The sequence below is a fragment of the Carassius carassius genome, chromosome 50, assembly GCF_963082965.1.
Source record: "Carassius carassius chromosome 50, fCarCar2.1, whole genome shotgun sequence".
NCBI classification, from domain to species: domain Eukaryota; kingdom Metazoa; phylum Chordata; class Actinopteri; order Cypriniformes; family Cyprinidae; genus Carassius; species Carassius carassius.
This window is the reverse complement of record NC_081804.1, coordinates 12,767,367-12,795,221: the sequence shown is the minus strand read 5'-3', so window position 1 is coordinate 12,795,221 and position 27,855 is coordinate 12,767,367. Positions and strand designations below refer to the sequence as shown.

General features: G+C 39.2%; 1 protein-coding gene across 1 annotated transcript in view; it reads left to right on the top strand.

Annotated features, from left to right (window-relative positions):
• LOC132133109 (nuclear receptor ROR-alpha A) overlaps positions 1-27,855 on the top strand; it is a 282,503-nt gene that overhangs the window by 187,802 nt on the left and 66,846 nt on the right. Inside the window, exon 2 of the mRNA XM_059545830.1 lies at positions 13,399-13,428. Coding sequence (XP_059401813.1) covers positions 13,399-13,428 — 30 coding nt within the window. The remainder of the gene's footprint in view (positions 1-13,398; positions 13,429-27,855) is intronic.

Genomic DNA, 27,855 nt, shown 5'->3' with positions numbered 1-27,855 from the left:
GGAAAGTGACTTCTCTGATCAACTTGCTTCTGTAACAAGAGGCCCTTTGATCTACACAGCACACTGGGAAGAGTGCTGGCTGAGCTCTCAGGTTTTAATCAGAAAAAAACATGAAAGATAGATGCAGAACTAAGGGGCCAGACATTGCCATGGCCGCATACAGTAGCCGAGAGAGATTTCCTCCTGCCTCTCCTGCAAACATCTTGAGCGATCCTCTGATATTTCCTCCACTCTGCTGGACCAGAGGATACTCACTAATTCTGTGACATTAATTAGAGGATTGACAGACATGTAATTCAGCTAATAGGGAGCTTTATTACCTGAGAGGTTTGTCGGGGCAATTAGCTTTATTGGCCGGTGCAGGATATGGACCAAGCGGACTCTTTGGTCTTCCTCCCGGTTTCACTCTTACAGTTTCATCAATTCAATGAGCTGAGAACAGCACACTGTATAGGCCGATGTCCCTGTGGGTGTGGGGGGTTGTTTTCTATGCAATTTTACTCACACACATACGCAAGACTAGACTAGGATTATAAGGAATGTTTAATTCATCTGCACTCAAGCCGCTAGCTTAAGTGGGGAGGTGGGGTGGAAGCAAACATTCAAGTCAAATGCACAGAGAGGGTGAGCGCGGTAGACATGGCCTTTAGATGTGGTCGGGCTTGGAAAGTACGACGACCAAGACTCTTCAAGACAACGTTAGCTGCATCAGAGTTCACACACCCAGGGGCTGGTGAGATGAAAGAGAAGATATGCAAGTGCTTCAGTTGCTATCCACACTGACTCGTTCAGAAGTTGATACATCTGCTGTGCTTTTTTGCTTTTTGCACTGACATTTTGAGATGAATCAACAGCAAGCACACAAACCCGGGAAAGTTTTGGGATGGAATTTCTCGTCATGTTCATTATGAGTCATAAAGACAGGGTTTTGCAGACTTCGCAAGAACCAGTTGCTGCTTAGCCAGGCTGTGGATGCAATTAAAGATGATGTGACCTCTTGTTGTGGTTTCTCTGCAAGGACAGTTTGTTCTGACAAACATCATTGACACTTTATCAGTGGGAGCTATTGCTGTTTTGTAAATCTGTCCATTTATAAATTATTACTGTTGATGTTGGTAGGCGGTGAGACAAATCCTTGATCCCACACACCAATGTCTCCTTCGATTAATACGCAAACCTACCAACATCCATTGCCATGACTTATCGCAAGAGGAAAGAATGTTTTAGTTGCATAACATTGGTTAATGGAAATGATGTCATTTCTCAATAGTTTTTTTTTTCTTTTTTGACATTTTGAAAATATTTTTTGCACAAATTTTTGAGCAAATCTGCAGTGGAAACGCAGCTAGTGAGACTTGAAAGTGGATTATTATTATCATTTTATTTATTTATTTAGACCATTAAGCAGTTGCCCAGTTCTACCTAGCAATGCCTTAGCAACCATCCATAACACCTCAGAAACCACATAGTGCCCAGTAGCCACCCAGAAATCTGCAATAACCATCTGTCTTTGCCTAGTAACCTCTCAAAACACTTTAGCAGCCACTTTGTGGATTCAACTTCATTGAATGAGTGAATTTTGCATAGACAAGCTCCAATTTTTTCTTTTGAAAAATGTATACAAATATTTTCTTAGCTTGGCTATACATCCAGATCCAGTCTACCATAGTTTTTGTTATCTTACAGCATAAGAAGAGAATTTGCATATTTTAAAAGAAAAGAGAAGACTGGCTTTGTTCCAGCTGTATGACAAAAGTTACATCTCGATCACTCAGCCGCCCATACGGTGCTATGTCTAGCATGGTAGAGGAATGAGGATCTGAAATAGCTCTTGGCTCTAAGATATGTTTAATATGCCTCCATATATATTCATGGTGTTTTGTTAAATTAGCTTCTATGAGATACAAGGAGTGTGAAGTCTGGTTAGAAAGACATAAATACAACTCAAATTCCTTTGCTGAACCACAGACCACAGCACTATGATTTTCTCACATGCAGACACTGAGAGATTACTACTACTCTCATGTCCACAATTGGTTAATGTGGCCGCAATATCTGCCCGAGGAGACGACTTTGGTTTGCTAAATAAATAGATAGATTAATTTAATTATTTTGATCGCTCCCCGTTCTGGCCTTCACTGAGGGGCAAATTTAGTTTCTCACTGTAAAGTAAACCTATCTGAGTGCTATGCAAGTGCTACATGGAATGTAATTCGTAACATGGGAAATATTAGAAAAGGAAAAATATCCAAACATGTCAGTGTAGACTCAGCATAATTTGTTTTTATGAACATAGCTAAACTGATGGCCTTAGTAGGATGTTCTGTGTCGCCAAGGTCCAGTCAAGTATGTTACAGGGTGGTCTTGTTGAATGCTAGGGTCTGTGTTTATGATTGTGGTTTCAGATTTCATTGGGAGCACAGCAGGGGATCACAAATGGATTACTAAGGAATGGGAATGCTGAAGTGTGGGAGAGGATGCATGCCACCCCCCCCCCCCCCCCCCCAAGGCATGTCCGTTAGCTGAACATCTGAAGGAAGTCAACAAAAGCTGCGTTCATACAGAAATGTTGAGGATTGACAGAGCAAAGTATTTTATATTTGACTGCCAATTTAACCTGTTCATACAACAGCTACAAACATTTGAAGTCAGTCTCCTTTTAGCATAGCGGTTGTCCAATTACCTAGCTGTTTGCAAACTCACTCTGAAAAGTTGGTTTTGAGTCCTAAAAATGTTAGGTAGTCAGTTTGGTTATAGAATGCAGAGGTCGCCCTGGTTTATAACCAAACTGTGTGGGAACCATTTAAAGAGGTCTGACAACTGCATTATGTTTGTGTGAACGTAGCCTGGCAGAGATGACTGAAGGGACCTTGTCTGCAATGGTGAATAGCTAGAGTCAGCATTCTGAGAAACAACTATACATTTCCGCATTCCTTCCGATCAGCTGGTTACTGTATATTCACGTGCGCTCCGCTAACGACTCCTGCGCCTGGGCGCGTAATGGTTCTGCTGTGTTGTGGGACCGATTTGGCGTAATCATAATTTGTTTGAGCATTCAGCTGAATGAGCTTCTGTTGTGCTGCATCTTAGCAATAACAATGGCGCTTATCGTCTGGACTCCCTGCGGTACAATTAAAATTCCGTTGGAGTCTCCAAGCTGCCTGCCAGCCATGCCTGGTGTTCATGTGCCCTTCCTGGGCCTACGTCAATCCCCTTTGCTGCTATCTATTATTCACAAGCTACCAGACAATTTTAGGGACTTACCTGGAGACTCCTGGGCTGGAGAAAGCAGGAGGATGGAGTAAAGTTCTGGTTGTCCAGTTTCTCAAATCTTAAACCGACTCTTTGATGGTCTGTGACCTCTAGATCAGTGGTTCTAATGGTGACAGGTCAGTTCTGATCCTAACAGCAAGGAAGAATATTGCTAAATGCAAATATCAGTGGTTACTCCTTTCCTAGTTCTGAAGCTAAACCAGTTGAGAACCAATGAGTCTTTCCAGAATTTCTTCTCTGCTTGATTACTGTGGCCTTTTATCTTACATGATTTGTCTCCACAGCAAACTTTTGCTTGGTTTCTCATCATGTTCTCTTTTCAACGTGACACTACGACAATGTAATTTCTACATCCTGTAAAACTAATTTGGATGTAAATCTGCTATTTGAGGAGATGTCAGATGGCGAATCGTTCAGTGGGAACCTGTAGAACCAGCCATGGTGGCTTGATTTTAGTAAAAACCAATTAGAAATTACCAGAAATAACAGCGCCTGGAGATGAAGTCATTTTTCTCTTGAACCTCCCTGGAGAATACAAGGCCTCTCTATGGAGTTCCTTAAGTGTTTTAGAATATTAGGAGGAGAGATGATGAAAATCATCAAGCTTTTTTAATCATTGCATTTTGCATTTGAAAGTTTATGAAGTATAATAAGGCTAAGTGTGTCAGTGCAGAACTCTTAAGAGTATGTCGGAATGACTTTGACGGAACAAAACTTGGATGACATCTGTCCTCTCTTCTGATTAAATAACTCTACTTATGATTTGCAAGGTGATATGTCATTTTAAAAAAAGACACACTATATGCAATTAACAAGCATGTGTTCATGAAGGATATCATAATCTGCTAGACTTGTATTGATCACAACACAGTTCTTGCAGAAGCATTCTTGGTTTTCATAATATGGGTGGAGATGAGATCAGTGTTGGTTTTTACAGATTATTTGATTATTCAAAAATCTTCCATTTCTAATTGATGTTAACCTCAGAGTCAGTTACACTCTATATAACCCCAATAAGTGGTAAAATTCTCAAATATAAAATTATAATAACAAAATATATAGCTAATCTCAATATGTTAACTGTTTGATTATAAGAAAGGTAATGCTTTCTATTCAGTGCATGTATGTTTAGACAGGATTTTACTGTACATTTTAGCTAGGCAGGGTAAATGTTCATAAGCATGTGTAATCTGCTAAAGAATGTGCACTGCATGTTATTTTCTGACCAGCTTGAGTCATCTGTGTCTGTAAAACCAAAATGTTTTCTATAATATAATTGACAGGATGAAAGATTAATACAAGGTTATTGTCGGAGGGTGAATGGCCATAATATTGTCTCTTGATGATGCTATACCTATACCCAGAAGTGGATAGAAATCTGTGCAAATGTTTGTGGTTGTCACAACTTCCTTGTAGCATTTCTCTATGCTAAGGCTATCTTCTCTTAATTTGCAAGTACAAAATTTGAGGTTTTAAGATATCAATAGACACTATTACATTCAGACCCCATATTAGTAAAAACCAAAACTGAAGGGCTGCTTATCAATTTGATCACATTTTTAGTGATGTGCTTCATTGCGCAAAACAGTGTAAGCCCATTGTATTGGCTGTCCAAATCTGTTCCTGGAAGGCCACTGTCCTGCAGAGTTTAGCTCCAACCTTAATTAAACACACCTGAGCAAACTAATCAAGCTCTTTATACCCACTGGAAACTTCCAGGCACGTGTGTTGGAGCTGTTTGGAGTGAAACTCTGCAGGACGTTGGACCTCCAGGACCAGAATTGGACACCCCTGGCTTAAGAGATTGTAGAAACCATTAGCATCAATGAAATATACTTATGATTATGATGCTTTTGGTGAGTGCAGCCATGTTCAGTACGTGTGTTTGTTGACATGTTGATCTGTTATAGAGGCTCCATTCCGACCCATGTCATTTTTATTGTCTTAAGATACCTACATGTAGCAACAACAGAGGGCTCACTCTTTGATTTTATTGCAGAATTATGTTGAGTCTAAGACCTTTCCTTGCAATGGCTACTAAAAATGGAAAGTCCCTTTTTTATATTACAAAATTACACTGACACCTGAAACATTTTGTGTAAATGTAGAATGCCTACCTAAAACCAGGGGAATATTTTTCCAATCTATCACAATTGCGTTGGGATCCACCAACCCTCAAGCAAGCCACCCATCTCCATCTCTGTCATCACCCCCACCCAACTCAGCTGTTACTTTTCCAGAGGTGTCTATACCAGCCTTGTCCTTGAATGGCTGAGAGAGCTTTTGTCCTCCCCCCTTGCAGGTCTCCCTAGATTGAACAGTGAATGAGGATAAGTGTGAAACAGCAGTCAATGAATCAAGCGGTCTGACCAGCAGCAGCCGGAGGGAAGAGAGAATGTTGAGCAAGCCCCCTCCCACGGGACTGGCCTCGCATTAGGAACTTCCTCGTCCGTGTGTTTCTGCCACAGGTTAAATGGATCGTTCCCATTAGCTCGGTGAGGGGACAGCTCCATTACGTGAAGGAGACTCTAACTTTGAATGTCACGGACTGCCGAACCCCAGCACAGCACGTCAAGCACCCTGCCGGAGAGGCCTCACTGACAATAACCATCCATGATAATCATTTGCTGTCAGGTGCTAAGGAAGCTGAAATTATGATGCACAGCCTGATAGACAGACCCAGGCAGGGCACTCTTCAGTGCCGCTGGTTGGGTGGTGACAGAACTTTCTTGCTCACACATCTAGGGTCCAGTAATTGAATTTGAACCCTGCATGTTTCTTAACATTTTAGACTGGTATTTGGATAAGGAAAAAAGACCCTGCCTGGTTATGCAGGTCTGATATCAGTTTTGTTATTTTTTAAACATGAGCATGACACGGTTTCACCAGGAGAAACTGAACCCAGATCAGCATGACTCTGTCACCGGGTTTGGAATGCAGGCGACTCGGCCCTCCGTGGCAGATGTGCTAAAGGTTAACTTCAAACAGTCATCAGTGTGCTCGGCATATGGAATCTTCAAGAGGAAGAAAGCAATGAATGATGGCTGTGGACATGCTTAGAATATTTTACCCAGAGAATTACCCAGCACACTGTTATCAGTCCCTGACAGTATTTTTGAATGGTAACATATTATAATTGTGAAATTGCTATTTTTGTACTTAAAAATGACATGGGTCATGTATGGCTTTAAAAATTATTTATTAATAGTATGCACACAAAATAATTATATAAATTGTATGACTCACCTGTAGACATTGGGAAAGATTACCTTTAGCTTGGGTGATGCAAAAAGCGGAAATTATCATGAGTAAGTGTTTAGCCTTGAGTTGACTTTCATGTCCACAAATGATAACAAGATGATAAATATTCTAACAATATATATATATATATTGTTATATCAGAGCCAATGTAACTTCTAAAGGCATTGTTTCTTGTGCATGTATTCTGAGGATGATAAAGTTTGGTTTGACAACTCTATCTATCTATCTATCTATCTATCTATCTATCTATCTATCTATCTATCTATCTATCTATCTATCTATCTATCTATCTATCTATCTGTCTTTCTGTCACAATCTTTGTCTCTCTTTCTACAGTATTTATACACCTTTCCATTATCAGAGGTGTCAAGTAACGAAGTACAAATACTTCGTTACATTACTTAAGTAGAAATTTGGGGTATCTATACTTTACTTGAGTAATTATTTTTCAGCCGACTTTTTACTTCTTCTCCTTACATTTTCACGCAAATATCTGTACTTTCTACTCCTTACATTTTAAAAATAGCTTTGTTACTGCTATTTCATTTCGGCTTGTTTTCATTCCGGCTTGTCATCATTCAAAAAAAAAAAAATACTATCCAGATAAATCGCGCCATCCGGATGGAGTGAATTTGATTGTGGTTGGATGAGAAGTATAAACATATACCATTCCGACATCCTATTGGTTTGTACGCGATCCATCGCACCTGCACATGACACAAATCACATCACACTCCAGCCAGGACATAGCCAGTTTTGGGTTCGTTTATCAAAAAATATATTTCTTAAAAGTAGGGTTGGAACCGGTATGCACCGAACCGAATAAGAGGAAGCAGATTTCGGCGCCTTTTAAATGCCTGAGCGATCGATTGAAACTTGTCCTGGTTCTCCGAAATGTACACAAGGAGCATGGGCGTCGCTAGGCTTTTTTAGCGGGGCTGTAGCATTTAGCTCCATAAACTGTACACAAATTTGCGATCGCCTCAGAGTCAGTCCCCTTAAATTTCATATGAAACCGGCGTCAGACCGGTCTCCTCTCCTTCTTTCAGCGCGCTCTTCAATCCACAGAGCAAGGAGCAGTGCGAGTGCACTTAAACACAAACAGAGGACACAGGGTATGTGTTTATCGACAGATTGTTAGAATATCCGTATCTGTGCAGTTCTTTGTCATAAATACAGTTTACAAAAGGTCATGAGGTAGCAGTCGGTTTCTCATCTACAGTAAAGTTTTCGCTTGTCACCGCTCATCACACCAGAGCCGTTTCCTCCAGCGAAAATCTAGCCCTTTACACATATGAACAAACACATACTTTAATTACACTTATTTAAATGTACTTAATTTAATCATACGTACTTTATACATAAACTAGCTACTGTGCAAAAGTCTTCGTCACGTTAGTATTTTCAACCAAAAGAATGGTGTTCGGCCAGTTATTTATATATTTTGCTGTAGTGTGTCAGTATAAAATATCAGTTTACGTTTTCCAAACATTCATTTTGCCATTGTCAGACTGCTTGTGCATTCAAAACCGCACTAGATTATTATTAAAATGAATGGCAAACTGATATTTCCTTCTGACACACTACAACAAAATATATAAATAACTGGCTTAAAACCCTTTTTTGGGGTGAAAATACTAATGTGCCTTATGCCGCGTTTCCACTGCAGGAACTTTACCCAGGAACTAGGGACTTTGGCCTGGTACTCGGTGTGTTTCCACCGCAGGAACCAGGAACTAAATAAAGTTCCGGGTAAAAAAATGCCCCTCAGAAAGTCCCTGCTGGCGAGGTGGTACTTTTTCAAAGTTCCGGAACTTTCGGGGGCGGGACTTGTGCGCTAAACATGCTGATTGGTTGAGTTCACGCACCATTGGTTGAGTCCAACCACCATTTATTCGGATCAACATTTTCAAAATATTACTGTTATTGTGTCATGAAATGTAATTTTAAAAGTATTTCAGGCGAGAATGTAGTTGTTTAAAACTCAAATCTGTGGTTTATTTATAAAGACAGCGCCTATTTAAAAATGTGTTTCGCCGATCTCAGAGACGGTCAGCTCGACGCGATCAGCGAGAGCTCAGTGATCATCTATCCACAGAGAAGCAGCCTCTACTCGGCTAGACCTTCTGATATGTGCCGCTGGCTCTGATGCCTCTTTAGTGGTTAAACATGAAATATAAATCAGCTGCGGGGTAAATCTAACAGGTTTTCTTTGGTCTGTATTCAATTTATCTATATGTTAAAATGAAAATAAAAAAAGGCAAATTTATATAATATTTCGTTTCATTGTAATGCCTGTATGTGTGTGTGTATATATATATATATATATCCCTGAACTAAGTACATTTCTGCAGCTATTATGCTTAAATGAAAACGAAAGGAGGCAGTGGTATTTGATATCCTATTTCGTTTTATTGTAAATATACAGAGAGGAAAATTGCAGTAATCAAGGCGAGCTGACTGAAGTTATCAAGTACACTGCTGTTTGCAGATTTACTGGGTTTGCGTCGTCGCGGACATCACACTCCCGAGTCGAATGCAAAAAGTCTGAACTACCGAGGATGCACGTCCAAAATCAGCATACTTGAGAAACGCGCGCCTAACATGATTAGCTATAAAAGCTTTGTCTTAGAGAAGCAGAGTCTCTCAGAAGTAAAGATGGGCAGAGGCTCTCCAATCTGTGAAAGACTGCGTAAAAAAATTGTGGAAAACTTTAAAAACAATGTTCCTCAACGTCAAATTGCAAAGGCTTTGCAAATCTCATCATCTACAGTGCATAACACCATCAAAAGATTCAGAGAAACTGGAGAAATCTCTGTGCGTAAGGGACAAGGCCGGAGACCTTTATTGGATGCCCGTGGTCTTCGGGCTCTCAGACGACACTGCATCACTCATCGGCATGATTGTGTCAATGACATTACTAAATGGGCCCAGGAATACTTTCAGAAACCACTGTCGGTAAACACAATCCGCCGTGCCATCAGCAGATGCCAACTAAAGCTCTATCATGCAAAAAGGAAGCCATATGTGAACATGGTCCAGAAGCGCCGTCGTGTCCTGTGGGCCAAGGCTCATTTAAAATGGACTATTTCAAAGTGGAATAGTGTTTTATGGTCAGACGAGTCCAAATTTGACATTCTTGTTGGAAATCACGGACACCGTGTCCTCCGGGCTAAAGAGGAGGGAGACCTTCCAGCATGTTATCAGCGTTCAGTTCAAAAGCCAGCATCTCTGATGGTATGGGGGTGCATAAGTGCATACGGTATGGGCAGCTTGCATGTTTTGGAAGGCTCTGTGAATGCTGAAAGGTATATAAAGGTTTTAGAGCAACGTATGCTTCCCTCCAAACAACATCTATTTCAGGGAAGGCCTTGTTTATTTCAGCAGGACAATGCAAAACCACATACTGCAGCTATAACAACAGCATGGCTTCGTCGTAGAAGAGTCCGGGTGCTAACCTGGCCTGCCTGCAGTCCAGATCTTTCACCTATAGAGAACATTTGGCGCATCATTAAACGAAAAATACGTCAAAGACGACCACGAACTCTTCAGCAGCTGGAAATCTATATAAGGCAAGAATGGGACCAAGTTCCAACAGCAAAACTCCAGCAACTCATAGCCTCAATGCCCAGACGTCTTCAAACTGTTTTGAAAAGAAAAGGAGATGCTACACCATGGTAAACATGCCCCGTCCCAACTATTTTGAGACCTGTAGCAGAAATCAAAATTGAAATGAGCTCATTTTGTGCATAAAATTGTAAACTTTTTTCAGTTTAAACATTTGCTATGTTATCTATGTTCTATTGTGAATAAAATATTGGCTCATGTGATTTGAAAGTCTTTTAGTTTTCATTTTATTAAAATTTAAAAAACGTCCCAACTTTTCCGGAATTCGGGTTGTAGTCATTATGGCCTATGGCCTTTAGAAAATGATTTTTTGAGGAGGTGGGTAGTGCACAATAGGCCCCTGTGGTGCAGCCTAAGCTTTTGTTCTTAATGGCATTTTTTTCTTACATTACTTTTACTTTTATACTTTAAGTAGTTTTTTAAACCAGTACTCTTACACTTTTATTTGAGTAAAAAGCTTGAGTTGATACTTCAACTTCTACAAAAGTCTTTTTAAACCCTAGTATCTATACTTCTACTTGAGTAATGAATGTCAATACTTTTGACACCACTGTCCATTATCCATTGTACTGTATCTGCTTGTCTTACAGTTACATATCTATCTATCTGTCTTATAATCTTTGTCTAAATCTTAATGAACAAATGAACTGTTTTATTACTGTCCTCCAGTAGTGTGATCAGTTGCTGAATTTCACAGCACTTTGTAACCTCAATCATGATGTCGTCCTTTGAAGAAGGCCAGATGAGCTTTTTCCATCTGTCAAGGATGGATTCACCTCCAAAATGACCCATCACCCCATCTTCCAGTGGAGTAGACATAACCTGGCAGGCTTCACCAGTGTCAGGGCCTAGACCCAGACCCCCTTCTGCTCCAAACTCTGTTCACCCATTGGTTCCCTGGCCCCTTCCCTTTGCACCCTCCAATCAGAACCCTCCCAATGACACCTAGAGGAGGAAGTGGGCTTTCTCCCCACCCCTCCTTTCTCTCTCTCTCCTAGCAACAGGCCATTTTTCTGACCGAGTCTAGCGTCCTCTTTTTGACAGTAATGATTTCCGAGCAAGTACACTTTTTTGTGTTAAGATTGGTTTTCATATCTATAAGTGACATTGACAGAATAGCTGTTGTGGTTTGGGAAGGATCAGAGACAGATAGCTGATAGTGGTACGGAATAAGGATGGGGATCGCATGGAGAGAGAGGCTGAGAAAGAGAGGGAGGAGAGAGCAAAAATGAGTGATAGTGGCAGAAATTGGATCAAAGACTGACGGTGTCCTCACAGTCTTCTCAGCAGAGTTCATGAGATATCTGATAACCGCAATAGCACAACCTGTTTTGTCTCATGCTGTATGTGAGACTGGCCATTATCCACATGGTGATAGAATATATGTTGTTTTCCACAGTGGTTTTTGTGGTTACCTCTGAGGCATGCTTTCGTTTACATGTTCACAAAGCTATATCTGAAAGGCTTGATGTCACCTAGGAGGCTGTACTATTTCTTTTTAAGGAGTTAAATGGCTATTTAACCTTAGCTTTAGGCTACTTTTTAGGTAATGCAGGTTTTCTGATGTCTCCCATACCTTTATGCCTTCCCGTTATCTGTTTTTATCTAATTTAGAAAAGTGTTGCCTTTGGGATATGCCAAGACACTCTTAATTTTTAAATGCTGTTGAATTTTACATGCATTTTACTGTCAACTTGGAAATGCATAGACTACCCATTTTGACACTTTAATCAATCAATGAATTTGTCTTCCACTCTTAAAAGATGGTATGTTATGAATTATCTCTAAACTAAACCAAAATACTTACCTACAGTGAATAAACAGACACAGATGACGCCTCCCTTTTCCAGCCTTTTAACCATGACAGTTACTGGATTTGTAATAATCAAGGCAAATAATCGCCAAGAAAGAAACTGGCCCAAATAACATGGATGGGATAAGTGGCTTATTCCCTTGGACCCACCATGTTATAATTTCACACAGTTAGACCATGGATAGTTTACTCTGAAATGAAAATTTTGTCAGAATTTACACAGCCTTATGTTGTTCCAAATCTGCCTTTCTTTCTTCAGTGGAACAAAAAAGAGCATTTTAAAATCACAATGAGTGGATCTGGAACAACGTGAAGATGAGTAATTGATTATAGAAGTTTCTATTTTGGGTGAATTATGCCTTAAATATTTCTCTATATTTTCCCTATATTTTAATCGAATGAATCCTTTGTTTTTAGCCCATTGTCACTAATAGCCACAGCTTGACATCATATTTCGGTAATTGCCTTTTGCCCCGACGTTGAGTGCTTTGTGATTTGATTGCAGGTGAAATTTACAAGAGGATTATCGCTTGTTTGTTTTTTGTGCAATGTTGGACGTTGTGCTCCCAGCAATAGCATAGTTTATCTTTGATGCTTGAACGGAGTGCCTCAAGTTTCGATACTGGGCCCTCTTTGTGTTTTTGCTGTCATGTCCTCAGGTGTGTCTGTGTGCATGTGTGCCTGCTCATTTGCTTTACCATCTTTGACTTGTATTCCCTCTTCCCTAAAAAAAAAAAAAAGCATCTGAAGCATCGTTATCGCCGACCAGACCTCTTTTTATTTTCTGTGGAATTACTGAATCATGTCAGCTCGACATCCCTTGAGTTTCAAAAGCAAGCTGTAGAAAAATTAGCCATTGCTTCCGCATGACAAGTGGGATCTATTAGTCTGCTCTGGCCCATGGAGCATGAGCACGCTCAGTCCACATGGGACCCTCTGTTTCAGTAACACTTTCACACACACACACATACACACATCCTTTCGTGCCTCTGTGGCATTAGTCATGCTTTATAAGGTCAGACATAAAGATGCACCCTGTGCTTCTGGGCTACACCAACAGACAAGAACATATTCACAGATCTGTTTAGCATTCTGTATGTGATTTCCTGTTAATTTCCATTGCATGGAGGTCAACTTTGACAGAAAGGCGACTGCCTGGTCCATGTGACAGCAACATACTGACCTGCCTGACCTTGCTTAGGCACAGCCAGTGGCAGCACTAGGAAGCATTAACACAGTCGAAGCTAGCTTTTGGCTTTCAGTCAATGTCACGGCTTAGAGCATCTCCCTTCCAATATGCTGTCAGCTTTTTCTGTATTTTACATTGCTTTCAGCTGTACACAACTGTAGTTTTACATACTATTTATTTTAAATAATGGAAAAGAAAATGCATTTAATGTTTTTTTAATCTCTCTCTCTTTCAGGTATTTCAGTAACAAAGAAGACACACACTTGTAAGTAGATATTTTTTTATTAAATTGGTCATTCTAAATAAATTATTTGAATATTAAGTCTTTTATATATATATATATATATATATATATATATATATATATATATATGTGTGTGTGTGTGTGTGTGTGTGTGTGTGTGTGTGTGTGTATAATTAAAAAAAATATTTAATTGTGTCTGTAAATGTATTTCTTCTGTAGATTTATTTATTCATTTATTTGTGTAGTCGACAACAATTATAGTGCTATTTGTAAGAAAACTATTCCTCAGTTTAATTTTCACTGCTGAAAAATGCTTATATAGAAATCTGAATCCTTCAGAGGAGTCACGTGATTTCTTTACTTATTCATTTAATATTATTTTAAAGAAGGTGCTATATCTGCATTGCCTGCCCTTTGAAAACAAAGATCTAGTTTGTGCATGAGCTTCATGTGAGGTTAAAGGCATTCATTTTGAGAAGTCTCTGAGACAGATGGGTATCAGCTCTGGAGGGAAGATTGTAGAATCTCTTACAGTTTTGCATACATGACCTTTGAATACTCTGTGCATCCTACAGATTAAGTTTATCAGTGATTTGATCTTAGTTTCAAGTTTTCTTGAGGTTTCAGGTCCGTTCAATTTCAAACCTGAGTTTCTAAAGAAATGTTTAAAGCTGAATCTTTGAATACTTCCTTTTCATTTCCACTTTAAATTATGAGTAGCTTGACAAGATACAATTCTGAAGTAGATAAACCACAGTCAAGCTATAATGATATCTCATTTTGTCACGGTAAAGGTTAGCTACAGTACGTAGCAATTACCAAATAACCACTTGTTCAAATACTGTAGCTTGTGATTGGAAAAGCTATACTATTTTGAAAACATTTAAGCAGCAGTCAATAGTGAAAACTGTAGAGCTGTTGGTGTCTTTAGCATTGTTAGCTAGATAGCATCATCAAGTTCCTGAGAGGCTGTATTTGTTTTGCATTTTAGTCAGCTATAAATCTAGCTAATGAAAGATAATCTTGTCATTTTATTTGAAAATCCTGCCATCTTTTCATCTGTCTACATTCACCTGACTTATTGAAAGGCTTTAGAAATACCCAGTTGTAGCTGTCTTATCCATTCAGTCAGCATAAAGGTGGATCAGTGGTCTTTCATCCTTTTCTTCCAGGGCCCTACTGCTATCTTAATTACGGTGCTGATCACTTCCCCTTAACAGGAGGACATGAAATCAAAGAACGTTTCAAGTGAGAAGGTTCAAAGCCATGGACCGGACTTCACTATTTAATCTCAGTGAAAGAAATGCTAATGACACATGTCAGAGAAAGCGAGAGAGGCCATTGGAGATTAAGAGTAAGAGAATGAATCGTGAAGATGATATGTTTTGGGCTCATGGCATGGGTCAAAGAGCAATCTTTGACAGAGAAAGGGTTCAAAAGATACATAATGGGCAGAGAAAGGACTTTGCCAGTTATGAAAGAAATTAGCATTTTTATCGCTTGTAATGTGCTAATGAATTACTTTCATTAGTAGCAAGGAACCACCCAGCATACCCTAAAAACCACCGTTGCCCTAGCACTAAAACATGGTAGCTAAATAAGCCAATTTTGATATGTAATGTCAACTTCTCATTGAATTTCCTGTTGCATTTTGGAAATATACCACATTAGAGAATAAAATGTTCACGTTGACTTGAATGAAGGGGTCAGCTGAGATTAGCTGGAGGATGTACAGTGTGTTGGGTAGGGGGGTTGTGCAAATGTGCGTTTTACAATCAACTAGGACTCATATGCACACTCATATGCACTCATAATGCATTCATGGAAGCAACTGAACTGGAATAAACATTCTCATATGCACATGCAAACACACACACACACACACCCAAGGCTATAACCCCCAAACATTACATTTAGACATAACTCGGGGTTGCCAGGTCTGAGAGACAACGACAGCCCAATGACCAAAACTAACCCAAACTAACCTAATGGACAATTTGTGGTCAGCATTAAACTACCCAATTATCTTATCTCACTTGTAAATTCACTGAACAACTGGCCTAATTGTTTCCATAAAAACAAGTATTGTTTTCCTGCTAGAATTTTTATGATATATTATATATTAATATTTTTTTTAATAATGTCTTTTTTAGTATTTGTGTTTTTTGCATTTAGTGTTTATTGTTATTATTGCTTTCACTTTCCCCCAATTTATTTATTTTTATTTTGTATTATTATAATTATTATTTTCATTTATCCCAATTTATTGGTTATTTACTCAGTTGGCTTCTCCCTTAAATTCACTGTGTTGGCCTGACTGTTTTCAGGAAAAATGCCATTCTTATTACCTGTTTTGACTTGGTTCGTCAAAAGCTCATGTTATACAAATCTAATTTGAGAATCAAACGCAAAACAAGACAAGCAGAATTTCCGCAGACTTGGCAACCTATTCCTACTCCAAAAATCTTAACCAAACACACTCGTACCAAACTCTCACCTACCCACACACACATCACACAGACTTATCAGCCTCATCTCTCCTCTCTAGCCTGAATGATCAAAACCGTGGAAGCGGCCCACCAGTCCCCTCATCAATATAAATTACAGGGCAGCTGTTGGCTAGCAGGCACTTTCCTGCTCTCTCTCTCTGCCTTCACTGGCTGCACGTTCCGCCCTTAATAAGCCCGAGCACTTTCTGGAAGAGAACAGACACTTCGGTTCTCCTCTTTATGACCCACCAGCCATCTCTCTGACCAGCTCAACGTAAAGAAGTGCCACAGAGACAAAGTCAATGAACAAACATTTCAGAAATGAACGTTCAGGCTGAATTTCACTTCAGATAAGCTCATAGAATAATTTATAGTGGCAGACCAAAAAAAAAAAAAATTATGAAAGTCAATGCTACTGTCAACTGTTTGGTTACCAACATTCTTTAAAACATGACTGAATTTTCAATTTTTGAGTGAACTATCCATTTAAGACAAATTCTTTTTTTTTTCTTACACATTTTTGCTTAAATTCAAAAACTTTCAAAACTACAAACATTGAAAACATAACTGTCTTTTTATTTTTGATTGAGGCTATGTGAAAAATCATTGATTAATCAACCGAGACAATATAATTGTTTACCATATTGAACAAACATCTACTTCATTTTATTGTTTATAATTTTTTATTGTTTACTTTTGTCAGAGCTGTGGCCTAGCAGTTAACAAACAAGTGCAAGCCCATCCCCCATAACTTCCTATCAATAAAATGGCAAGATTTTTAAAAACAGAATAAGCTGCAGAATGAGTGACAGTGCGAATTTGACTTTTCAATTTGTGTTCATTTTCAATTTCACATATCTGAAAATGTTGATCTTTTCGCTGTTTTTGTATGGTTAGAACAGATGCTCCCAAGCCATTTGAGAATGTGGCATACACATTGACTGTGAAACTCTCCCCACAGTCTCTGTTTTACAGCTCAGTTTCATGTACTGTATGGTTTTGCTTTACGTAAAACTTGACAGTTTTATGGCCAGCCTTTTTATATAGTGCTACTGCAAGGCCATGTGGTTCATTCTGGCAACAGACTCTTTTCCTTATATAAACAGTGCTGTTTAATATCTCTCTGAGAGGAAAAAAACATCACTGGACAGGAATTAAGTACTTGGATGTCTCCCGTTAAGAACAGAGTGTTCTATGGAATTTAAATAAATGACAGAAATAAAATATTGTTGTATAAAAAGGTCCATATAATGTTTAGTATTGCAAACATACTTTTTAATGCGAGTTCCTCTGTTCAGACAGGAAAAAAATATTTGTTTTAACTAGAAGAAAACAGTCAGTGGTGTTTTCCTTTGCAAAACTTGTCGCCTTAATGTGACATATGTGGTTTTTGCATTGTACTATGCGGGTATTTCTGGGAGTTTTTAGGGCATAAGTGAAAAGTTTATGATATTCCAGTCCTTTTAATGTCAGTCTACAGTTTTCTTCTGCCTGTTTTAATGTCTCTAAAGTCAAAATTGTAAGTCTTACTGCGTAGTAAAGTAACAGATCACCTCCCCTCAACAAGCCACATAATTTGAGGTGTGATTCATGCCTGTAGCAGCTGCACTACTAAACTTCTGGAAATTGTTACCTGCCACTGACTTGCCTTTGCTAATTATTCCCACACCCATATAATTGTGTCTGAGTTGAATTATAATCACTGGTAGAATATCACTATGTCCTGAATCCAAACTACAATTCAGTCTTTGCTTTAGTGAGATGAGTGGGTATTGTTGTAACCTGTCTGGGAGGACATGTTGATAAGATTCACTAGGTGATTAGAGGCAGTAGGCTATAATCTTTTATTTGCAAATGTATGCTTGCATCGACGTGTGTGTGTGTGCGTCTCCCAGCTCTCATATCACAGTGACGATCCTTGGCCAGAGAAAGTGTCTGTCTCGCCAAGTCGCTGCACCTCACACACACACACACACAGAAAAGCAGATAAGCAGAAGGATAAGTGCTGTGGATTTTTTCTTTAAATGCATGTACTACAAATTCAGTTACTGATAGCAGCTCTAGTACAGTTAAACAAAATATGCAATTGCAAAATAATGAATGTTTTAAACATGTTTCCTGATCACTGTCTGCCTTTGGTTTAACAAAAGGTGTTTGAAAACACCAATGAGATATAAATGGTATCCAAAATGCTTGTGTTGGTAATAAAATTTGAATTTGATCTTATTTAGCGACAGTAAAAAAAAAAAAAAAAAAAAAAAAAAAAAGGAAGTCCTATAGTATGAATATGGGTAGTATGAAGGAAATTCAAATGTACTACATCCACCATTGTCACGCGTGCCTACTGGGCTGGAGCGAGGAGACGAAGAGATGTTGGAGATTACAATAATTATAGAACTTTAATGAACAGAACACAAGAAAAAACACGTAGCACTGGGTGAGACGTACAATTCCGGACAAGGAAAACTCAGAAACACAGGGTTTATATAATCAGAACGAAACGAGGAAATCAATGGGACACAGCTGGAATCAAATAAACGCAATCAAGGCAGGAACAGGAAGACAAAATAAGGACTGTGACGAGTCAGCTGCCTCCTCCCTGATTGTCACCGGCACCCCGTCCTAAATCGCCGCCCTTCACCAGGCTCCCGACTGGAGTGGGTGTGTGAGAAGAGGGGCGCTGGACGAGTCAGGGCTGGCGGCATGTAATGGGGCACACCTGAAGGAAATGGAGCCTCATCACCGCCGCTGTTTAAAAGCCCAACGCGCCTCTCCTCGGGAGACTGGTCTCTTCCCCGTGCATGCACACTGGTGTCCTCGTGGGTCCGGGAAGGGTGTCTTGAGGGACTCGCGCGCCACCAGAGACGTGAGCTGCTGGACCTGTGATCCGGATGAGAACCACACCCGTTTACACGGCCAACGGGCCAGGATGCTTGGCCGTCCATCCCCTGCCAGCACCATGACCAGCGAGAGTGATGCTGCCGCTAGAGGAAGCCGCCGCCCCTCGCGCCCCGCACCGACGAGGGGAGCGCGTGCGGCTGCCAGACTCCGCCCCTTACCTGGACCCTTCCTCCATGAACACTGCCCGACCCACACGAACCCTGCAGCATGACGAGGACACCAGTTTCCCTGTTGTTTTGGACACTTTCCCCCATTTTGGCCACCTTTATCCCCGGTTTTATGTGACTTTCTGTTAATAAAAGCCTCTTCGAGGCCTGACACCACGCCCACTGTGTCTGTCGTGTGCTCCTCCCATCACAGGACATAGAGGAAGAAAACCTTGGGCAGGAAATGCACAATGGGGGAAAAACACAAGACTCACAGACACAGGACTGACAACAATGTTAAAACTGTCATGTGACCTACCAGTTTTCGCAGCGTTGCCTCACTGCCATTCGTAAATTCTGTGTCCTCATGGGATAGTAAAGTGTCCATTAAATGCACCCTTCAGTGTCTCGGCGGAATTAGTACTGGTATCTTTTACCTACTATTTTTCAAATATTATGAATTACATACTGTTAATTCATGTACATACAAGGACATACTGTTTTTTTTGCCATGCTGTTTTGTGCATACTATATAGTATGGAAGCATTCCATTTTGGACACAGTGACTGTAATAACACTGTGAAATCAACCTGCAAATGTCTTTGGTAATGGCTACTTATAGTCACTTAATGAATGCATTTTCTTTAATGTGTCAATGTATTTCTTATTGAAAAGGAGGTTGAGATGAGGGGAAATCAAATGTCCATAATTATAAACCAGTTATAAACTCTATTTTGCTACTTTATGCTAGTTGGAGGCAAGTGACATTAGGTAAAGATATAACAAGAGGACATTTGATTGGACAAAATTTTAGACGCCCCCAAGTGCAGGATGAGTCATCACTGTTTTTATGCATTTGCGAAGAGGAGAAAGATTTTAAATAAACGTATATATGTGATAAAAGTTCAACTTGTATTAGCGTATGGACACATGGACTCAAAGCAACACAAAAAACTTATGGGGTCTTCAAAATCTGATTGTTTTGTATGTATGTCTCATATCGCAAAAAATACATACCAAATAATAAACATGCAATCTACTTGCATGCACATAGAAATCTGCCTAGATTTATGTCATATTCCAAAGTTGTCAGAAGCTCTGGGTATGAAGCGCAGAAGATAAATGGGCTTGGTATTACGCTGTGGTTTGTTATTCAATCGAGAATTATTCTCTCCTAACGCATTGTTCTGCCATGATGCTGTTAGTCATGGATGACAGGTATTGAGCAAATGAAGTATTTGCTTGTTTAGGGCGGTACAGTGAGAGCGACAGCTGTACCCGAGTGTTAGCGAAGCCATCTGAGTCCTGTGCAGTCGTGACCGGGGGGATGTGGAGACATTGATCCAATGCGAGAAAGAGAGAGAGGGAAACCAGAGGAAAGAAAGAAAGAAAGAAAGAAAGAGAAAGAAAGAAAGAAAGACATTGATTGAAATGGAGTCTGGAAAAAAGGAGGGAGAATAGGAGTGAGAGAGCTGTAGAGAAGGCTTATCTGTCTCCATAGCGAGGACAGGCTGTGTCAGTGTTTATTGAGAATCATGGCCTCACCCTTGCCAGTTCATTTGTTTACCACCCTGTCCAGTGCTGAAAGAGTCACAAAGAGGCAGCCATGCTAATCACGATTAAGACATTATGGCCAACCTTGTTTAAATATTAATGGATCATTCTACAATACAGGTTCCTATTGTGTCTCTTACGTGCATAAAAATGGCTAACAATGAATAGCTGATGGCAGATTTTTACATTTTTTTAAACACATCAACAAAAATGCAAGTGATGTCTTTATTTATGTATTCATTTATTATTTAAATTATTTATATTTCTGCCAGGTTGTAAGTTGCTTGATGCAATTTCTTAACATTTAAACACATTACTTATTTGATAGAATGTTTAAAACCTTAAATATTTCTTTTAAAATCCTTATTTAAGTAGAACAGTTAGCCATTTGATAGAATGACTGTACATTCATGATATGAAAGATGCCAAAGAGCTATAAACAGGCCCTTCTTGATTAGGAAAGTCGACTCTTCAAACTAACAGCTGCACAAGCATAATCATATATTCAAAACTCACATTGTAAACCACAATAAACAGTACCCATTCATATGATTAATCAAACATGGATTTCACAACTTCCTTGTATTCAATCTTTTATGGCATTTCATGAATCATTATTTATAAGTTGTCATTGTAGTGAGGTCATTTGCTAGAACTTGGATGAGAGCCTTCTACGGATAATCTAACGCTGTAGGGATTTATTTAACATAATCATGCTATACACAGCCAATAATGCGTCCCAGCAGTGGTCTAACATATTTCTGTTGCACAACTAAAACGTAAATGAGAGTTGCATGGTGGAGCCTATTTGTTGAAATTTATTTAATCATTTTGTCTTGATTTGACACACATAGGGCTTGCGTACAACCTCTCAGAGGAGACATTTATATGACGATTTCGTCAAGACTGGTAATAGGCACCAGATGAAGTAGTGGAAAGTATTGAAAGGATTTAAGAGTGACACGAGATTGAGAAGCAACAAGTCACAAAAGCGTGACCTTCAGCGTCTTGTTTTGTGAAGACTGACATATGGAAGAGATTTGTAATATGTCCTCTATCAAGAGAAGTGATGGTCACGGCATGCTACAGTTTATTTTATTTTTTGTCACGCCTGTTGGCTAAGTGCTTGGTAAATGAAGTGAACACAAGCTCGTCAGACGAGACTCTTTTGAATGGACAGAGCATCCCAGGAGTGCTCTTTCTGACAAAGCGATTTTGCTCTCAGCATGCATCAGAAACCTGAAGTTTTCCATCCTCAAACAACAAGAGACACTTTATGGAAAAAAAGGCAGCACATTCAAATTGACACTCTCCAATTTTAACAATAGATTATGTTTCATCTTTTTCCCATTTGTTTGTGCCATGGAAAGAATATTTTCTTTTTGGACACTGCTTTAATCCATAATAGCATTTTTTTACCATTTTTTTTTTCAGAAATAGGTCAGTATATTTACAACAGAGAAGGATGGGCCGCTTCAGTAAAAAGGAAATCAATAGAGACATCTATTTGTCGTAAACCAGGACAGCATGATTTTTATCCCTTTCTTCTCTCTCCCTCGATACTTTTTCTTCCATCCACACAAAATGACAGTTCTTCATTTTTGGCCATTTTGCCGAATAGCAAACGGGCCGTAGTGAATGCGTGTTTTGTATAAATTGAAGATTTTTTTTTTTTTTTTGCTCTTCCATAACCTTCTTTGGCTGAAGGTGTCTAAATGGGAGAGGTTTGGCATGGCTATTGCTTTTGTGTCCTTTTCTGACCAGGATGGGGTCTGGTGTGGAGTTGTTACAGTAGGGGTTACTCAGGGATGGGTACTGGGCCCCCTTCAGTTTCTTTGTAGTCACTTAATATGTCTCTTCCTCTCTGTGGCGGGCATGCTTTGTGCTGTCCTCAGCTTTGTCAGCTCTTCTCCAGCCATGCTGTCCCTTTGTGAGTCCCTCTGAACCTGAAAGACCTTGCTGTGAAGAGATGTCAGCCAAGAAAAACAACAGTGAGTGACATGTGTCATGCACTCAAAGCCTGTTTGTTATGGATTGTATACAGAGCTGCATCTGCTAAGGTGGATTACAACTTTGCAGATTGCTACAAGTAACAGCGGACATGCACGTGCCTACATGGGTACTTGGGCGGCAACATAGTGCACCTGCCTCGCCATTCGGTGAAGTGGTACGGCCTTGTATGAGCTAAAATGGGTTATCTGTCACTCCCCACTTTCTCCATGTCTCATCACTTCTCTGTCTCATGCAGCTGTCCAGTGGCCGACAAGTGCAGCATGTCAGCATGAAATGAGGGCTTTGATTCATGGGCCAGGACAGAAATGGAGGTCATCTGGCTCCAGTTGACATGTATGCCATTGATGGAGGCTGACTGCTGATGTTTAAGATGGTGCTGATGAAATGTCCTTGCGCCATCATTAGCTTCTTCTACGGTCTGGTGCGTGCAAGCAGACATGTTCACACACACATAGACTGAAAACACACACCTAGTTTCGCGCAGCCAGAGCTTTGACTAAATTGCATAAGGCCTGGTCCTATTTTTTATTTATTTATTTATTTATTTATTTTTAACAGTAAATATATTTATTATGTTACAAAATACTGTATTTAATTTTAAATAAACGCTGTCTATTTGAGGTCTCTATTCAAGGAATCCTAAAAAGAAAAATCTGAAAATACTCGAGTAATGGCGCTGCAAATTCAGTTTTACATTTAATAAGTATAGTTCTTCTATATATAATAACATTCCGCAATATTATATTTTTTACTGTATTTTTAATTAAATAAATGCAGCCTTGGTGAGCATAAAAGACATCTTTCAAAAGCAATAAAATATCTTTCTGGCCCCAAAAGTATATATAATATGAGCTACTTTGCTACAAAAAATAAGGATATTGTGCTGAACTATCAGCCTCCACCTTAAGAATTATGCCTCTTCACAAACCATCTTTATTATGTGAGTTACAATGGCAATAACTGCGGAAGTGCAGAGACAAATATGCACTCAGGAATAATGACTATAATTATCATGTAAAACTTCTGTTTCTAAATTATTCAGCTGTAATTTTGTTGAATAAACCATGCAAAAGACTGGGATTTTCAAAGAGATCAGTCTTTCAAATTAGAGATACTTTAGAAACCATTGGAAAACCACTTCATAGAACAGACTGCAGATGCTGTATCTGAGTGAATAGAGACGTGTGTGTCTTTTGGGTCCCCATAAAAGTTGTGTTAAAGGGATAGTTCACTCAAATATTAAAACACAGCCCTTACTCAAAGCTAGCATGTGACTTCAGAAGACTTGAAATATTGTGCATAAGTGAGATCTTTTATGTTACTTTTACATCCTTTCTGAGGCTTGAAAGATCCGGTCCTCATTCTTTGTAATTGCATGGAAAGAAGCAACCTGCACATTGTTCAATATATGTGTTCCATAGAAGAAAAAAAAGTTATACAAGTTTGGAATGACATTAAGGTAAATAATACAATTAAATAATGATAGAATTTTCATTTTGGATTGCATTATACCTTTAATGCTGGACAAGGGAAAATGGCCACACATCTCACTTTTTCATCCTTTTCAGGTCCTCCCTTTCTCTTTTCCTCCTCTGCCTTGCCTTGTTTTAATGTATCAGCGGTTGTCTGTATGACTGCACCTGCACACTTAGCACCTTGCCCGCTTTGTATCCATTCTGATTAAGTGGCAGACTCCTTAATGATGTGGTGGACTCGCTCCAAAGATCAACTTCATTTTTCACCACACGGTCATTAAAGAACTCGCCTCTTTAATTTCTGCTTGCATAATTCAAATCGGTTGCACCCTGCCATATACACTGCGGACGAACACAGAAAGAAAGTGTACAAATGTTCAACATAAACTCAAGAAACCTTTTACATGCACAGTTCTTGTAAATTAATCTTAATTATTGATTTGAAAGTATGTTATCATATTCATCTAAATTCTATCATGGAACTTCTATCAGGTTTTTTTCCCTTTGTTTTTCTAACTTCTCTCTCACAGTTTTAAGTATTTTGAGAAATTGTTCATCTTCACATCCATCATAGCTTTCCTACCTTATTTGTCTTTGAAAGATCTACATGCTTCAAAAGACTTAAATTTTGGTCTTTTTCTCACACAAAACAATTCAGCATGAATCTAGAAGACCTGGAATGTGGCAAACAAGTGATATAGATTACTTTTATGATTTTTTATGTAATTTTTGGAGCTCGACATTATGTATCCCCATTCACTGTAATTGAATGGGGGAAAAAAAACAGCCAGGACATTCTACTAAACCTCTGCTTTTGTGTTTCACAAAAAATATTAAATGACATGAATGCTTCTTTTTCGGTTGCACATTGTCTTTAATATTACATTCCTTAGCCTCACAGATTAAAAATAGATCAGGAGGAATTTTAAGTTAGATTGATTCATAGAAAGAAGAGCTCATCTCATTTTGTGTTGCATTAAGAAGCTGTTATAACAGAGAGAGATTACGCTCCTCTAGGAGTTGTGTTCTTAAGACTAATGTACAGTACATTTACCTAAAAATTACAGAGCCAAGGTTGGCATACAGCAACCTTATCCCTTAATCCCATGTTTTGGTTTCATACATCATTTGTCATCCAAATTGAAAAAAATGACAAATCTGACAACAGGAAGAGACATAAGAAGTGTTTATTTCCCCAATGAGTTTACCACTTAATTGGCTGATTATAGGAGACCTCTTTTCACTCCTCATGTTACTCAAAAACCTTCATTGAATATTCTTTATCACACACTTTTTTTTTATTAAACTGTCATAACTGGACCTTCCTGTCCCGGCAAGCTCAGGTTCATCTGCCTCCATATTTAAGTGCAATGCCCACATCTCAAAATGTGTTGAAGACTGATGGATAGAACCTAGCCCTGTTACACTCATCAACACAGAAGAAAAGTACTGTCGCAATCTCGACTTTAAGTTGCTTTGGATTATAGCATCACTCCGTACCCATGCTGCCCCTAGGCTGACTCTGTTCATGCGGCCCAGCACGAACTTAAAGGTGCCATGAAAGACTAAAAGTGGGGCATGCATAAGGCCTCGCTGTGACCTACCTTGTTCAAAGGTTCTGGGGGAAGAGAGCTGTGACAGGCCTACTCCTCGGCGGAGAGCATTACTAATGTGTGAGGGTGCAGGACGAGCCAGGCCCGTGATAAATAGCTCCCAAACACCCCTGGCACACTCATAAGTCAACAGTAAAAGAGAAAAGCCGAAAGCCCTCTAACCAGGAGCTCAAAAATGGAATGGAAGAAAGAAAAAGACTTGTTTGGTCCTACTGAAAGGGCCAAATTCAAGAGGTATCATAGTCTCAAGAACTCACCTGCTGCTACGGTATCTTGGAGGACTATAATGGTGTTTTAGTTGCAGGGAAAGTTGCAGGACAATGCAAATCCTAATAAATGAGTTGAATATGTGCTCAGAGAGGTGGAGGGACTCTGCGGTCTGCTGCTCTAGCGATGTGGCAGAGTGACGCACCTCTGACTTTAAAACTAACGAGAAGAACCATTGCATGTGTCAGTTGTGGTTGAAAGCCATTTTGACAATTGTAACTCGGAAAGTACTTTCGTGCACCTGAGAACTGGTAGCAGCAACAACAAGTATATGCAAATGGAGTTTTTCTCTAAAACTTTGTCATTTTATTAGTAACTCATTTACTATTTTCATCTTATGTAATATTTAGATTAAGTAGTCTTAGGTAATGATTTACTCAGTCCTTTTTTTTTTCTTCTTCTTTTTTTTTCGACCTGGTTTTCCCAGTATGTTCAGATGCCAATTTTTCTTACTCTTTAGGTTTTTTTTATCTCTTCTTTCAGAATTGGTTTTCTTCTCTTTTTTCCGCTTGTACAACATATTTAAATCTTACTTTTTACATTTTTCAGTTGACCTTTTTGCTCATCCTTATATATAACGAATAAGCAAATAATACAAATCTACAGTATATAATGTTGTTACAATTTTTTTTTTTTTTTTACATCTTAAAACATCCTTTCAAAGTTTGTTTTCAAAAATTGTTTAATAGAAATGTTCAACTTGCTGTGTTTATTTATTTCTTTATTTTAATGCAGCATCTTAAGCAATGTGGCTGCCACATTGGTTTACATTTCATAGGACATTTAAGTAAAAAAAAAAAGTTTTGGTTTTATTTCATTAATTTCTTTGTAATGTACAGCTGCCAATATGTTGCATTATGCTTATTTTCTGACAAAATCTTAAGGAAACATTAAGTTTTTTCCTCATCTCTTTTTCAGTTTGTAGTCAGTATGTGTGCCTTTATCCTCTCTTAATCAGTTTTATTTTTCTCTCAATCTAAAGCAAACTTTTTCTCCATTCACCTATCCCTTCTTTTGGATGTGATGTAGCCATTTGGCATTGAGGATGTGTAGACTGTAGTGTGTGTTGGGGTAGGACATTGCGTGTTTCCTTGACACGGGGTAATACATCACGTGCTCCAGGGGGTCTCCCCGGTATGTTCCTCAATAATGAAGTTCATTCGTTAACTTCCCTCTTAAAGGCCACACTCCTCCACTGCCCTTTTCAGCAGTTGGCGGGGCTCATACAGTAGTCATAGCGGCACGCGAAGAAAAACATAATCATGCTTTTTGCCACGACCGCCGAAGCTCCACATGAAGGATAAGAAGGGCTATTACCTATCCCTCATGCCTAGTTATGACCATAATTATCACAAGCAAAATCACCTGCCCTACTTCCTGTAGAGACGTTGGCAAGGTTCCCCTACCTATCATCTCCACTTCCTTTTTGCTGGGAGAGGGAGTTGCATGCAGCTTCACATGGAGGAAGAAAGAGATCATTAGGATGCTGAATGTCTCTTCCTGGCCCCGGTTCAGACCCCGGTACATGGTGCTATGTCCCCTCCTCCTCTTCTTCCTCTTTGTCTCCTCCTCTTGAACTCTCTTTCTAAAGTCTAGGAGGAGAGCTTTTTATTTTTTAAGACAGAAGAACTCATTTTTTTTTCTCCTACCTTAAGCTCTAAGGCGATACACATTTACCATAGTAAAGCACAAATCCTCCAGTCGGTTAAATCTATCTGTTGATACAATCTCAAATAGGATCCCACACCTGAGGCACTTATTCTCATTTTTTAAGTATTTTCACTTTGGTCCTCTGAGTTTTTTTTTCTTCTTGTCCTTGCTATTAGCGATTCGCAGCTTACCTTGACTGCCTCTCTCTATCACTCACAAATCATAAACACATTTATTTGTTTGTCTCTTCCACATTGGCAGCACGAGAAAATGCCCAAAGACAAAGAAATTGGTTTGACATCTCTGCTCTATTAAAACTAACCGAGCAGTGACAACATCG